Genomic DNA, 14,782 nt, shown 5'->3' on the forward strand with positions numbered 1-14,782 from the left:
ATAGGCCTTTGTCTCTGACTCAGGAGTCTACTTCTTTGCGAGCATAGATCAAACTGTGGCAGCCTAACTCGTTAGCTTGTAAGTAATGTCAAATCTCAGACCTTTCACACCTACTTTTAGGGAAGAAGCTAGAATGACAGAAACTGTGACCACCCTCCTCCCTTTCCTTTGCAAAATGAGTGGTAAAATACGTTAGGCTCATTATTCAATGAGTAGGAGAACACCCTTATCCAGGTCCCTGTGAGCTTAGAAGAACTCTATTTCTATACCCCATTTATCTATCCCATAAGTCTATCTGCTTCTGGGCATCAGGATTTATATTTTAGTTATTAGTCAACTAAATCCTTAAAATCAATCCATATAATAAAGTTTTTAAGAAATAAAACAATATGACAAGAGGCTATATAAACTAGAAAGGAAAGTCAAGGTCAGTTGTGGACAGAGTTTGTGTATAATCAATCTTGTAAACCAACCCAGCAAAGGATAAAACAAATGAACTGAAATTTGACCTCTTCTTATGTCCCAAACATTTTGCTAAGCAACTTCTGAACTTTATTTTACGTATTTCTTGTACTAACCCTATAAGATAGCTATTACTGCATTTGGCCTGTGAAAGACAAATTCAGAGGAAATCAGTATTCTGCAGAACTTCACGTAGAGTCAAGATGCAAAGTAAGGTCCAACTCCAAAGTCCACACTCTCTAGTTCACCATGAGGAAATCCATATCCAAACATCTCTATATAGTCTCTGTAAACATATTTGAAAAATACTTTAGTAAGATAAGGATAAAAAAAATTACTCCTTAACAAGACTATATAGCCAACTTCATCCTTAGGATGGAAGCCTTGACGCATTTCCATTTAAATTAGAAGAAGAAGGATGCCCATTCTCACCAATATACTGTACTATTCTAGAAGTGCTTGCCAGTGATATTAAACAAGAACATAATACAAAAATATAAATGTTTTGAAAGGGATAGATAAAATGTTTTATGAAGGTTAAATGAATGTTTACTGAAAAATCCAAAGAGAATACACTAAAATCTCATTGGAAATTATAAGATTATAAGAAAGTTTAGTCAAAATTTACCAGGAAAATTTGTACACTCAGCAGATGTTTATTACACATGTACTATGTGTCAGTCCCTATTCTAGGTGCTGGGAATACGAGTGAACAAAATCCTCACTTAATTTATGTTTTAGGATAAGGTGGGGAGACAGATAATAAACTAAATGAACAAATGAATATTTAATGTCAATCCATTAGTGATAAATACTATGAAGAAAATGAGAGTAAATTAAAGGAATTAAGACTGATAGGGGTTACTATTTTAAATAGAGAAAGGGGCAGGATAAAACCTTTGTGGAGAGATGGAAATTGAGCAGAGTCTTACAAAATGCTCTCTTATAACTTAAGGGAGTAACCCTTGGCAATCACTGGGAAATGTTACAGGCAGAAGGATGAGCAAGTACCAAGGTCCTCAAGTGGGAGCTTAAATTCCTTTCCTCAAACCAAACAGTTGGAAAATTCACTCTGCTTCCATGTGGAGGTGGGGCTTGGGGAGGTGCACAGAGAGGCCTGAAAGGACATTCAATCGAAGTTCCTCTGCTTAGAAACATGAGAACTGGGGACAGTTTCTGTCTTGGAGTGAGGATTTTGAACTTTATTTGAGTCCAGTAGGAGACATTTGGAGGGAAATGGCAATCACATTTATAGTTTACAGATGCCACCATGGTTGCATTAGGAATAGACTGTAGGGGATGAGTGATAGCAGAGAGAGCAGATAGAAGGCGAGAGACACATAGAAGTAGCTCAGATGGGAGATGAAGGTGTCTTGGACTAGGGTAGAAGTAACAAGAAATAAAGTAGTTTGATTTGGGATGTATTTCAAAGAAATATCCAGTGGGGTTTGCCAACAGATGGGAATGAGGAGCGAGAGAAAGAAATCAAAGATATTGTCAAGTTTTAGGCTTAAGCCTTTGGTTGAATGGAGATGGGGAAGCCTCAACGATTGGGAAGAAAGCAGAAGCAAAGATTTGGTTTTGAATGTGCTAAGTTTGAGATGCCTATGATATACCTAACTGCTGAAGTCATGTAGCAGTTGGATATATAAATCTGGAGCTCAGGGAAGAGTTTGAGGGCCTGGATTTATAAATCTCAGGGACATGAGCATATAGATAATACGTGAAGATGTGAGATTAGATATCAACTGAGGCTGAGTGTTTGAGGTCAGAAGACTGAGTCATGGATTACCCCAGCATTTAGAGGTCAGAAATATCATGAATTATGTAATACTATTAACTTTATTACATACTATCAGTAGTCAAAGGATTTAGTGGAGAAAATTTCCTGTATGGTAAATAAACGCTGTGATCCTATCTAGTATATTATTTTGGTATCTGAAGTGACCCTAACTCTGGGTCCCACCACTTTGACTCAGGTCTGACAATGTCTCCAATATCTCATTTAATGAATTTCCAGCATATTTTTTAAAGGGTTAATCAGCTTGTGAACTATAGTTTCCTAGAGTGCCCTCAATCCTATGACAACAGTAGCTTACTATCTGTCTCTACTTCAAGTGATTATCACGAATACTTTCATCTCTGGCTTAGTACCAACACTTTACACTTTGTACTATAATAGTACTAATACAACAACATTTAATCTGAATTTCACCACATTTCTCAAAATTTATTTTTTAGATTAGTTTTGTAGATTTTTCTGATTACTTTAACTTAGATTAATTTTATTTTTTCTAGATATGTCTCCTTTAAAAATGAGCCTGAACCTACAAAGAGTGATTTTGAAACATTAAATTTAAGACCACACTTTGTACCAACAAATATAAAAAATCAAGAAAGCAAGTCAATAGGTAATGCTCTGCGTACCATATTTACTTCTCCTTTAACTTATTAATGAGTGGTTTTGCTTGTAATATATACTTTATTATTTATTAATGTATATCTTAAAAGCTCTTGACCATTGGATGTCTCTGTGGAAAGAATTTTCTTGAAAGTATATGGTGTATAACTGCAGTGTGAAAGATTTCAGTGAACTATAAAGAATTTCCTAAGCAGTAGAGACGTTAAATATCAGAATAGACAATTTATGCAGTTCACAAATTAAGAATATATTTTTATGTTTATTTATTTTTCTTGAAAGAAAGCTCTGAGTTTCCTTTCAGCTCTACCCTAAGAGTTTCCTTATTGTTAAAAAAAAAAAAAAGAAATCAATCAAGTATGGACATCTTGCTTAATAGAAACTTATTTACAGAAAGTGTAAAGGAACTTACTTTCTTAGAACATTAAGGAATCTGTAAGCTAGGAACAAGCACTTATAATATTGTAAGAAAGTTTAATAAAAATTTACCAGGAAAATTTGTGCACCCAACAGATATTTATTACACACGTACTATTTGTCAGTCTCTACTCTAGGTGCTGGGAATACAAGAGTGAAAAAAATCTGCCCTCAATTTATGTTTTAGGATAAGGTGGGGAGACAGATAATAAACGAAATGAACAAATGAATATTTAATGTAAACGCATTAAATTCTCCACATCTTCAGAGAATTTGAGTGTTTTGTGTTGCCTTTTTTTTTTTCTTTCTCTGGAATTATCAAAAAAAACATTCGATTGCATCATTCTCATCGATCCCTTTGGGTAAGGCTCCTTGACTCCACATTGCTCCATACTGCCTCATTACTCTGATACTCTTCATCTGTCTCTACTTCCTCTTTTGTTCAAACTTCAGACAACTACAGTCTGGATTCCGCCTCCACCATCCTACTGTAGCTGCACTGATCAAGAATACCAATGATCTCCGCTGCTAAATCCAAATAATATTTTTCTGTTTTTATTTTCTTCCACATTTTAATAACAAGTATAGTAGGTCAATCATTCCTTCCTTCTTAAAATTTTCCTCTTAGGGGTTTGGGAACCCATATCTCTTGTTTTCCTGCTATTTTACTCCTCAGTCTCTCTTCTTAATTTATTTTCTCCATCATTAAAATCCTGTACACCTTTTGGGATGAGCACTGGGTGTTGTATGGAAACTAATTTGACAATAAATTTCATATAATAAAAAATAATAATAATAAAATAAAATACTGTACACCTGATTCTTAAACAACAGGGTGGTTAGGGGCACTGACTCTAGTGCACAGTCAAAAATCCACATATAACTTGTGATTCCCCTAAACTTAACAGCTATTAGCCTGTTGTTGACCAGAAACCATTACAATAACATAAACACATATTTTGTATTTATATGTATTATATACTATATTATTATAATGAAGTAAGCTAAAGAAAAATGTTAAGAGAAACAAAAGGATGAGAAAATACATTTACAGTATTTTACTATCAAAAGAATCCATATGTAAGTGGATTCATGCAGTTCAAACCTATGTTATTCAGGGATCAACCGTATATCCCAACTTATCTATTCTACTGTTGAAATTTTAAGCAGTGTCAAATTTTGCTTTATAGATTTTTAATATAGTTTAAGCCATGTTATCAGTTACATAAATATTTCAAATTATGTTTCTAGTGAATTGAACCCTTTTTCATTATAAAGTAATTGTCTTACTATTTAATATTGCTGTAGTTGCCCAGCTTTCTTTTGGGTACCATTGCATGGTATATCTTTTTCCATCATTTTATTACCTTCTTGTAACATTGTAATCTATATTTATCTCTCATAAACATCATACTATTAAATTAAAAATCTACTATCATACTCTTTGTCTTTGAAATGGAGCATTTAGTCCATTTATACTTAATGCAATTACTAATATCTTTGGATTTAATTTTGCCATTTTATTTTTTTGTTCTTTCATTTGCCCTGTTGATTTTATACTTCTTTTTATGTCCTCTCATGTTTTCTCTAGAATTGAGTTTTTTAAGTTTCACTTTTCCCCTTTATCAATTTGGAAGTTATGTACTCTATTTCTATTCTTTAAATGATCACTCTAGAAATTACAACATGTAACCTTTCAAAATCTATTATTATCCTCATTCTGGACAATAAAAGAATTTTGGAACACTTAAATTATTTTACCGATGTCTGACTTTTATGTTATTGTTAAAATCCAAAGTCTTATTTAAATAGTATCTAAATCAGATATAGGTGAGACTCAAGGAATGATTCAGCCTGATGCAAATTTCCTCTCTACCTGTGAACCTCTAGAACCAAACAGTATATGTGCTTGCAAAATGCAAAGGTCAGACAGGCACAGGATAGGCATTCTCATTCCAAAATGGAGAAATAAAAGGAAACAGGGGGTGATAGGTCCTGAGCAAGTCTAAAATTTAGCAAGGTAAACTTCCTAAGATTTTAAGACTCAAGAATAATTCTCTCTGGCTGCATATTCTTCTGGAACCACTGGGGCAGAGGTCCTGCCTCTATAGCATGCCAGGTAGGGGTCATGACTCCAAGACTCTGGGATGCCCTACCCCAAAGGTGTTGAGTGGAGGCTCTTTGGCCTGTTGAAACTGAGACATTAGTAACCCCATTTGAAACTGAGGAGGCAGCTCTGATGATTTTTGAATTGCCTTCAGGGTCATTCTTTCCCTGTCTTGAAGAATAGCACATATTTGCAGTGAATAGCTCTGTGGTCCTATCCTGTAAAACCCAAGAAGTCCAACAGATTTCATTCATTTTTGTCTCATCTCCATCCCCTTCAGTTCAAACTGGCAGTGTCACTGTTGGGATATCTATTTAGGTGTGTGATTCACACCCATACCAATCTCCTTATCAAATAGTCATTCTACCACACTCTTAGTGTTCTTTTTCAAACATGGACATGCTGAAAATTTTCTTATTTTTTGTAATGTGGACAGGCTGAAAAATTTACAAATCCTTAAGTTCTGATTTATTTTTGCTTAACAGTTCAGTCTTCCAATTTGTTTTTCTCTTTTTGAATTTTACTACAAGCAGTCAGGAGGAACCAAGCCACTCCTTCAATGCTTGCTTAGAAATTTGAGCTAAATATCCAGTTTCATTGCTCACAAGTTCTACCTTTCCCAAAACAGTAGAACACAAACACAGTTCAGCCAAGTTCCTTGTCACTTTATAACAAGGATAACCTTTTCTTCATTGTTCAATAATATGTGCCTAATTTCTATGAGACCTCATTGAGAATGGCTTTTACCATCCATAGATCTACCAACATTTCTGTACTTGATTATGTATTCTTTTTAAAAAAATTTTTAATGTTTATTTATTTTTGAGAGAGAGAGAAAGCAGAGTGTGAGCAGGGGCAGGGAGGGGTAGAGAGAGAGAGGGAGACATAGAACTCAAAGCAGGCTCCAGGCTCTGAGCTGTCAGCACAGAGCCCGACACGGGGCTCAAACTCACAAACCGTGAGATCATGACCTGAGCTGAAGTCAGACGCTCAACCACCCAGGTGCCCCTTTATGTATTCTTTAAGAAGGTAAAAGAATCTTAGAGAACTCGCACCAGAATCTCCTTTAAATTCCCTTCATGGAAATACTGGGTTTTTCTCCTATGCATCTCAAAGCTCTTCTAGCCTCTAGCCATTTCCCAGTTCCAAAGCCACTTCCCCATTTTTAGTTATTTGTTATAGCAGCACCTCACTTCTCAGTGCCAATTTCTCTATTAGTGAGTTCAGGCTGCTATAACAAACTACTATAGGTTGAGTGGTTTAAACAACAAATATTTATTTATCACAGTTCTGGAGGCTGGAAGTCTGAGATCAGGGTGCTAGTATGGTCAGGTTCTGGTTAGAGCCCTCTTCCTGGTTTGCAGACAGCTGTCCTCTTGCCTGATTCCTTACATGGTGGAGAGAGAGATTCTCTCTGTCATGTTTTTTCTTATAAGGACATTGATCCCATCATAGGGGTCTTCACTTTCATTACCTCATATAAACTTAAGTACGTCCCAAAGGCCTCACCTCCAGATATCATCACATTGAGGATTAGTGCTTCAACATATAAATTTTGGGGGGAATAGATTCACTCCATAGCAATGAATCTATCTAAAATATACCTCACTCTGTTGTTCTCCCTCACCAAAATCTATTTCTGTCACAGCAGGTATCTTAATTTATAATTATTCACTTCTTTGTCTCACTTGTTTATTATCTGTATTACCCACTAAAATGTATGTATCACTGGGCACAGGAATCACAATTACAGTGTCTAACACCAGTGCTGGCATGTAGTAGGTGATCAGTAAGTAACTGTTGGGGTGCCTGAGTGGCTTAGTCGGTTAAGTGTCCAACTTCAGCTCAGATCATGATCTCACAGTTTGTGAGTTTGAGCCCCGTGTTGGGCTCTGTGCTGACAGCTTCGAGCTTTGGATTCTGTCTCCCTCTCTCTGATCCTCCCCCACTCACACTCTCTCTCTGTCACTCAAAAATGAATAAACATTAAAAAAATTAAAAATAAATAAATAACTGTTGACTGAATGAATGCCAGATACTATTAAATTAGTTACATCTATTATTTCATTTCCTCCTCACAGCATTCCTCTAAGATAGTACTATTATTTCCCCTTAACAGATCAGAAAACTAAGGCTCATGGAAGTTAAATAACTTATGTAAGGGTATATGACTTACAGACAAAAAAGTAGGCTTTGGTCCCAGGCTATCTAAATCCAAAGTCTGTATGCTTGACCTAACACCATACCTACCTTAAGAAAATCCATTAAAGGATAACCCAGGTTAATAAATAATTAGAGCTGAGATGGGGTTCAGGTTGAGGGGAATATTTCTCTTTTCAAAGGAATTAATGAAAAGATTCCTTTAATTATGATTCCATTTTGTTTAGAAATCCATTTTTTTCCAAGAACATACCACTTTGTTGTGTGTTCTGAGGTCATAGTTCTGACCTCCATAGTTTCTGATAAGTAGTCAGGAGTTAATAATCAAAAGTTATAAATTCTGTTAATGGAATTAGCTTTTTAAAAAAAATTTTTTATTACATATCTTTATTTTTGAGAGGCAGAGAATGAGTGGGGGAGGGGCAGAGAAAGAGGGAGACACAGAATCCGAAGCAGGCTCTAGGCTCTGAGCTGTCAGCACAGAGCCTGACGCGGGGCTCAAACTCATTAACTGTGAGATCATGACCTGAGCCGAAGTTGGACGCTTAACCTACTGAGCCACCCAGGCGCCCCTAATAGAATTGGCTTTTAAAGCAAATTACTCTAGAATATATTTAGCTCTGAAAATGTAATGCATATATAAGCACCTAAGTTTATCAAATTACGTTTCTAAAGTTGACTAGAAGTAGAAAAAATATTTTATTGATAGTTAAATTAGAAGTAGCCTAATAGTATAGAAATATCATTTATGTTTCGATTTCTTTCTTTAGAGCCAATGAAAGAAAATCTGAATTCAAGATCTTTTAGACCTTTTCTTTATCTTAAGGATACAGCTGAGGTAGGTTTAATTTGTGTACCTAACAATTACTTTGTAGAAATTCAGATTAGCACTAACAATTTTGTATATACTTCTATGAATCCCAAATTCACATTTATTTTAGGATTCAAAGTGTAAAATTTTAAAGTGATTTCATTTTTGATATTATGTAAAACTTTATGTGAAAGGATAATACAGAAAATAATATATTATTTGCTTGACAGTCCATATAGCAGAAATTCCTTGAATATGATAAGGACTAACAGTTATCATAAAGTTAGTTAAAACAGGACATCATAAAAAAATACATGCATGAATTAAATATTTTATTTTAATTTAAAATATGAAAATATGCATCCATTTGTAATCTTTTGAGGTATAGCCAAGACCATTTCTTTTTAGCATACTATAGTTATTTATATAATTACAGTCACAATTACTATAAACAAGCTTGGGACCAGCAGTATTGATTCTTTTTTTAAATTGCAGCATAATTGTAGTATTGAAGTATAACATACGTTACATTAGTTTTAGGTGTACAACATAGTGATTTGCCAACAATATTGACTCTTGATAACCTTTTGAGCAGAGAGGTTCATGGGCATCCAGAAAAGTAGTTGACTAGCCTTGAACACTGAGCATGCCTTGGCTATTGTTCATTAGGTTTTATCTAGGAAACTAGGGAGAGAAGTTAACCAGAGAATCAGCAAAGGAAAGTCATTTAAGAGAGTCTCTTAGATATTAATTTATTATTAACCCTGATTACTGCTAATATGGAAAAGGAAGCATGAAGAAATACATACTTTGGACCATAATTAATGACATTATAATTTTTGTTGCATATTCCCCTTTTATAATTTTTAAGAAAATTTACAGGATCCACTGTCCAGATAATTAGTATTATCCTCAACTACATCTTTTATTTAGGTTCATGTTAAATAAATACCTTTCAAGAAATACATATTGTAGCATCACAAGTTTACTCATAATAATAAATTTACTAGTATCTTATATAAAATATGCAACATTTTAATTTTTAAAAAATAAGTTAAAATATACATATGAATTTTTAAAAAATTAAATAATTCAGAAAGTCTAATAAGGATACAAAGCACTTCCATCCCATTCTTCTTGTTCTAATTTCCTCTTTTCAAAGGGAGCCATACTTAACTTTTGGGGGGGGTTTAATTCCCTTTATGATTAACTCCGTAATTTTAAAGAATGAGCTTCTACTACTACTTTTTTGCTTTTCAACGTTTAATATTGTATAGTCAGTAAAATATATTTGAATTAGCTTATTTATACTGCTGTATATTTCATCTCTCCCCCTGTTTTTTTTCTTCTGGATCTTTGATAGTTACTTTTTTGTTTCCTCAGTTGTTAACTTTTGTACCTATAAATAACATATCTAAATATTTTTTCTTTTATATTAACTTTAAGCACTACCTCCTGATTCCCCTGTTTGTAAAATGAAGAACTTAGCAGCCCTATCCTTTTCTCCCATTCTCCTTCACACCTTCTTCCCCAAGTCAGGTATATCTTTACTTTTGCATTGTTGACGTCAATGATTATATTCAGTCTTGCAACTCTGATTAAGCCCTCATGTTTTGTCTATAGGTTAATTCTAAAACTCAAGGCTATAAATAGTATCTATGTTATGATCACACTAAATATTCATTGTAATGAATGTGCAACAAAGTAATGTTGTAGGATTTCAATTCTTCTCAATGGGTAAAATGTACAAGCAGAATGCTTTCTTATTCTCCACCAGTTACTCAAAAATAATGCCATGTGTTAGTTTGCCTCATATTGAAACCTTTACTGTCATGTATACACTTTTGTGGTTTTTTCTGAAGATTCAATTTGCCTTTTTTTTTCTTGTGGGAGGATGATAATAATAGCAAACATCTATATAGTACTTACAGTACTTTTGTAGTATAAATATACATATATATGTATATATATAAATTTACATCCCTAACAACCCAAGGAAGTACTATTTTTATTCCTATTTTATAGATAAGAAAAAAGAGGTACAAAGAAGATATAAGTAATTTGGCCGAGATCAAATTATAAATGGCAGAGCTAGGAAGAACCTAACAGTCTGATACATGCTCTATGCCTGTAAGATATGCAGTCTCTAAAAAAGAAATATACAGTTTTATCATTATATGTGAATATAGTCAAGCTTTCTTACTCATTATTGAGTAGAATCTATTCTATTGAGTAGAATCTATTCTAATCTTCTTGGAGGAATTGTTCAAGGATCCCAGTGACTTTTTGTTCTAAATTTGACCTATTTTAAGCCTGTTCTGCAGTTGTCACTCACTGGGTCATTCCATTCCTGGTTTAGTTGCCAGATTTTAGTACTCCATGTTTTGTTATTTCTTCTGGGATTTCACCTTTATTTTCCTATAATATGTCTTCAAGGAACATCCCTAGAAGTGGTTCATAGATGTCTGGGTGTATATTTATTTTTCCCATTATATGATTGATAATTTAGCTGAGTACAATTATATGTTAATTTCATTTTTTTCCCTAAACTTTGATGACATTGCTAAACTGTCTTATGCCATTCAGTATTGTTAATGAAAGGTTCTCAGTCTTTTGTAAGTTGATTTTATTTTATTTTTCCCCTTGGAACTTTTAGGATCTTCTCTTTATCAATATTGTTTTCACATGTCTTGAGGATATGCCGAAGGGTGGTAATTTTACTTCAATTCATTCTGTTCAGTGTTCTGTGGACCCCACCCTAAAGCAAATGTCTTTCTTTAGATCTTAAAAAATATCTCTGTTATTTCTTTTCCAATTTCTTTCCACTATTTTCTGTGTTCTTTAATGGTCAGATATTAGATTTCTTGGGTTGATTCTCTATATTGCTATTCTCTATTTTTTGTTTCTGAAAATTTACCTTTTATTCTAGTCCTTTGATTGCATTTTGGTTCAGTAATGATATTTTAAGTTTCTTTCCTGTCCTTAGTTGTTGTTGTTTTTCTTTTTGCAGACTCCTGTTACATGTGTTCTCAACATTTTCTGAGGATGTTAGAGTTCATTTCTTTTAACTTATTTTCTGTTTCTTGAATTATCTCTTTTTTTTTCTGGTGTCAGTATTCCTTTTGTTTAACATGATAGATATTTTTGAAGTTACTGATTTTTATCATACCTAATAAATCTTCATTTGTTCATATTTAAGAGTAAAGATATAAGTTAATTTTTCTATGAAACTGTCATTAATTTTATAAATAAGTATCTCTCCAGAGTGGAGAGTCAGCTGTTCTGTGTATACATCAGAGTTCTCAACCAGCTAGCTTTACTTTAGCATAAGAGGGCAGGGAGCAGGTAATTTGACTGGTAGCCTTTCTTCCAAATGCTAGCATGAAGAGAGTTTCACTCCAGAGAACCAAACATTAGCAGTAAGTTTATTAAGAGAAGGGCACTTATTTTAGCCTGAGATTAATTAAATACAATTTTCTATAATTGTATATAGGAGAGGGTAACTGGGAAATGGGAGAGGTGGCAGTTGGTTCAGAAAGTCCAAAGAATTGCAGTTAACCTGTCTCTTTACAACTTTTGTTTTCATCCTCACCCTAAATATCTGCCAGCTCTATGCCTGGAATTTCATCAGAAAAAATGTAGTTATTTTAATACCTGCAAGATTTTAAATATAATTGATAAATTCAACAGCCATCATTGATAAAACTACAAAAAATACTTGCTGTATGATAAAGAATATCAACGTAATTTTGTTTTTAAAAAATTTAAAGTTTATTTACTTATTTTGAGAGAGAGAGAGAGCAAGGTTGGCAAGGGGCAGAGAGGGGGAAAGAGAATCCCAAGCAGGCTCTGCACTGGCAGCTTGGAGCCTGATGCAGGGCTTGAACTCATGAACTGTGAGATCATGACCCAAGCCCAAACCAAGAGTTGGATGCTTAACTGACTGAGCCACCCAGGCACCCCCAGCAAAATTTTAAAAATTATACCTTAAAATAGCCAACTTCATAATTAATGACAATACACTAGTCTATGGCATGGCAAGAGTGACCCTTATTGCCACTATTATTTATAGATGTTTAGGAAGTATTGAACAATGCAATAGGAAAAGACAATAGAGGTAGTAAAAACTCTGGAGAAATATGATTCAGTATGGCTGAGTAAACCCTATTACACCCACCCTGTCTCAGACAATAAATGTAAACTCTAGACAAGATATCAGAAAACACACACACACACACACACACACACACACACACACACACACACACGCACACACATATTATCTGAAGACCCTAGAGAGTAAGTAACCAAAAGCATGTGACAACAAAAAGCATAGAAACTTGGAATAACTTACTTACACAGGGCTATTTTTATGACTTTTAGCTTGAAGGGTAGATGAAGCTGGCACTGCATGGGGCATCGAAACCTCCGATAGGAAACATGTTTTTCCTGGCCAGGAGAACTAGAGAGCAATGTTCAGGGCAACCCAAGCTTCTGGAAAGTGAGTGGAGAGTAATAGAAAGAAGAAAGTCAAAGATGGCAGCCCCATCTTCCATGTATAAACCCTATCCAAGTATCTCATTGCCCCCTGAACCATGCATGTTTAGGGAGACTGCAAGCAGCCCAGCTAAGGATAAAACAAGTGGACTGAAATGTGAGCTGCTCCTCCAGAGACAGTTTGTATTTTGAACCCGACTAAGTTAATTGCTAAAATAAAAGCATCAATAATCTTTCTAGTGACATAATGGATTCACCAAAGTCTCTCTCCACATTAGAGCCAATCTGAGACCCTAACCTGGGAAAAGTTGGATCTTTTTTCCAGTTCTCTTATTCTACTCAGAGGTATTCTGCTATATCTACTCAATGAATGAGTCAAGTTTCTTTTTAAACTAAGAGGGCTTTTTTCCCCCCTCAGTATTTGAATTTTAGATTTTCCCTGCATTTGGAGAAATAAATTTTATATGAGTATAATAGCTAAGCTTTAGAGGCAAAGAAAATAGAATTTAGTAAAAAGTGTGAACATAGTCCAAGTTTTAAATTTCTGTAGATTTGTTTCTTCCTCATAAAGTGGTACTGACATCCATCTTATAGGGTTTTGTTTTTGAGGATTAAATAAATACTATATTTGGAAGTATTTAAAGAACTAGATGAGGGTGGGGGGGTGCCTGAGTGGCTCAGTAGGTTAAGCATCTGACTTTGGCTCAGGTCATGATCTTGTGGTCCATGAGCTCAAGCCCTGTGTCGGGCTCTTTGCTGACAACTGGAGTTTGGAGGCTGCTTCAGATTCTGTGTCTTCCTCTCTTTGCCCCTCCCTCATGCGGACTCTGTCTGTCTCTCTCTCAAATATAAATTGACATTTAAAATAATTTAAAGAACTATACAGCTGTTAGTTATTATAATTATATATTCCAAGTGTGAATAATCAGATTTAAATTATTTATCAATATACATAGAGAGAAATAATTTCTGAGATAGTTTTCCAGTTTTCCTAATGTTCAGGTAAAAAAAAAAAATTCTAAGCCTTTTCATGATCTTATTCACAGAATAAACAAGAGCATGGAAGAACATTAGGTTCTACAACCATTTCTCCTATACCCACGATTCAATCTAAGGCTTATAAGAAGGAAAAAGACTCTGCTTTATTTGCAGGTATACACATTGTGTGTTTATATTGAAATTGCTGAAAATTAACTGTATCTAACTTTTAAAAGCATTAAGAAAATCTTTAAAGAATATCATATCTTATCTTATCACCACATTATTTCCCTACTTAATAACTGAATGATATCTATTACAAAAATGGTAAAATTTGGATTGCTTATTATGGTATACAGGATTTTTCTAGACTTCTATTTTGTCTCTTTCTCCTTACTGATTCTAGTCACTGTGAACAGTCTGTTCCAAATACAGTGTAATATGATTCATTCTGGCCTCTATAACTCAGAACTGACTTTTCCACCGGATAGATTCTTACTCATCTTTAATATTTAGGAGACATACAGCTTTAATTAAAATAAAATCTGACTATATATTGTTTAAACAATAAAGATGTTTATATCTCAAATAAGAAGTCTATCAGTAAGGCAGTTCCAGGCATGGTTAATTCAGAGTCTTGATGAGATACACCTGGTCCCTCTGTCTTTTCTCAAGTTTCTTAGTAAGTAGCCTGTCCTCCTAGTTTTGCTGTACAACATGGTGATTGCTATTCAAGATAACTTGTATGGCTAACAACATACACTGAAAAAGAGAAAAGCTCTTTGGTTCCTTTGTAAAAATGAGGAAAATGCTCCTCAAAGCCCTCCAGCAGACCTTCCCTGGTGTCTCCTTACTAGAATAGCTTAATGCACCCATATTTTAACCAACAAATCATTATCAGCTTAGGTAAGTTTTTCCAGCTTTAAACATG

General features: G+C 34.3%; 1 protein-coding gene across 2 annotated transcripts in view; it reads left to right on the plus strand.

Moving 5' to 3' along the window:
* Positions 1 to 14,782, plus strand: part of CUNH1orf141 (chromosome unknown C1orf141 homolog) — a 64,126-nt gene that overhangs the window by 35,003 nt on the left and 14,341 nt on the right. For both annotated transcript variants that reach the window (XM_053894203.1, XM_019448940.2), the window contains exons 4-6: positions 2,761 to 2,873; positions 8,336 to 8,403; positions 13,920 to 14,025. In XM_053894203.1, coding sequence (XP_053750178.1) covers positions 2,761 to 2,873; positions 8,336 to 8,403; positions 13,920 to 14,025 — 287 coding nt within the window. The remainder of the gene's footprint in view (positions 1 to 2,760; positions 2,874 to 8,335; positions 8,404 to 13,919; positions 14,026 to 14,782) is intronic.

This window comes from Panthera pardus, unplaced genomic scaffold (genome assembly GCF_024362965.1).
Source record: "Panthera pardus isolate Hobbes unplaced genomic scaffold, ASM2436296v1 HiC_scaffold_11, whole genome shotgun sequence".
Classification (NCBI taxonomy): domain Eukaryota; kingdom Metazoa; phylum Chordata; class Mammalia; order Carnivora; family Felidae; genus Panthera; species Panthera pardus.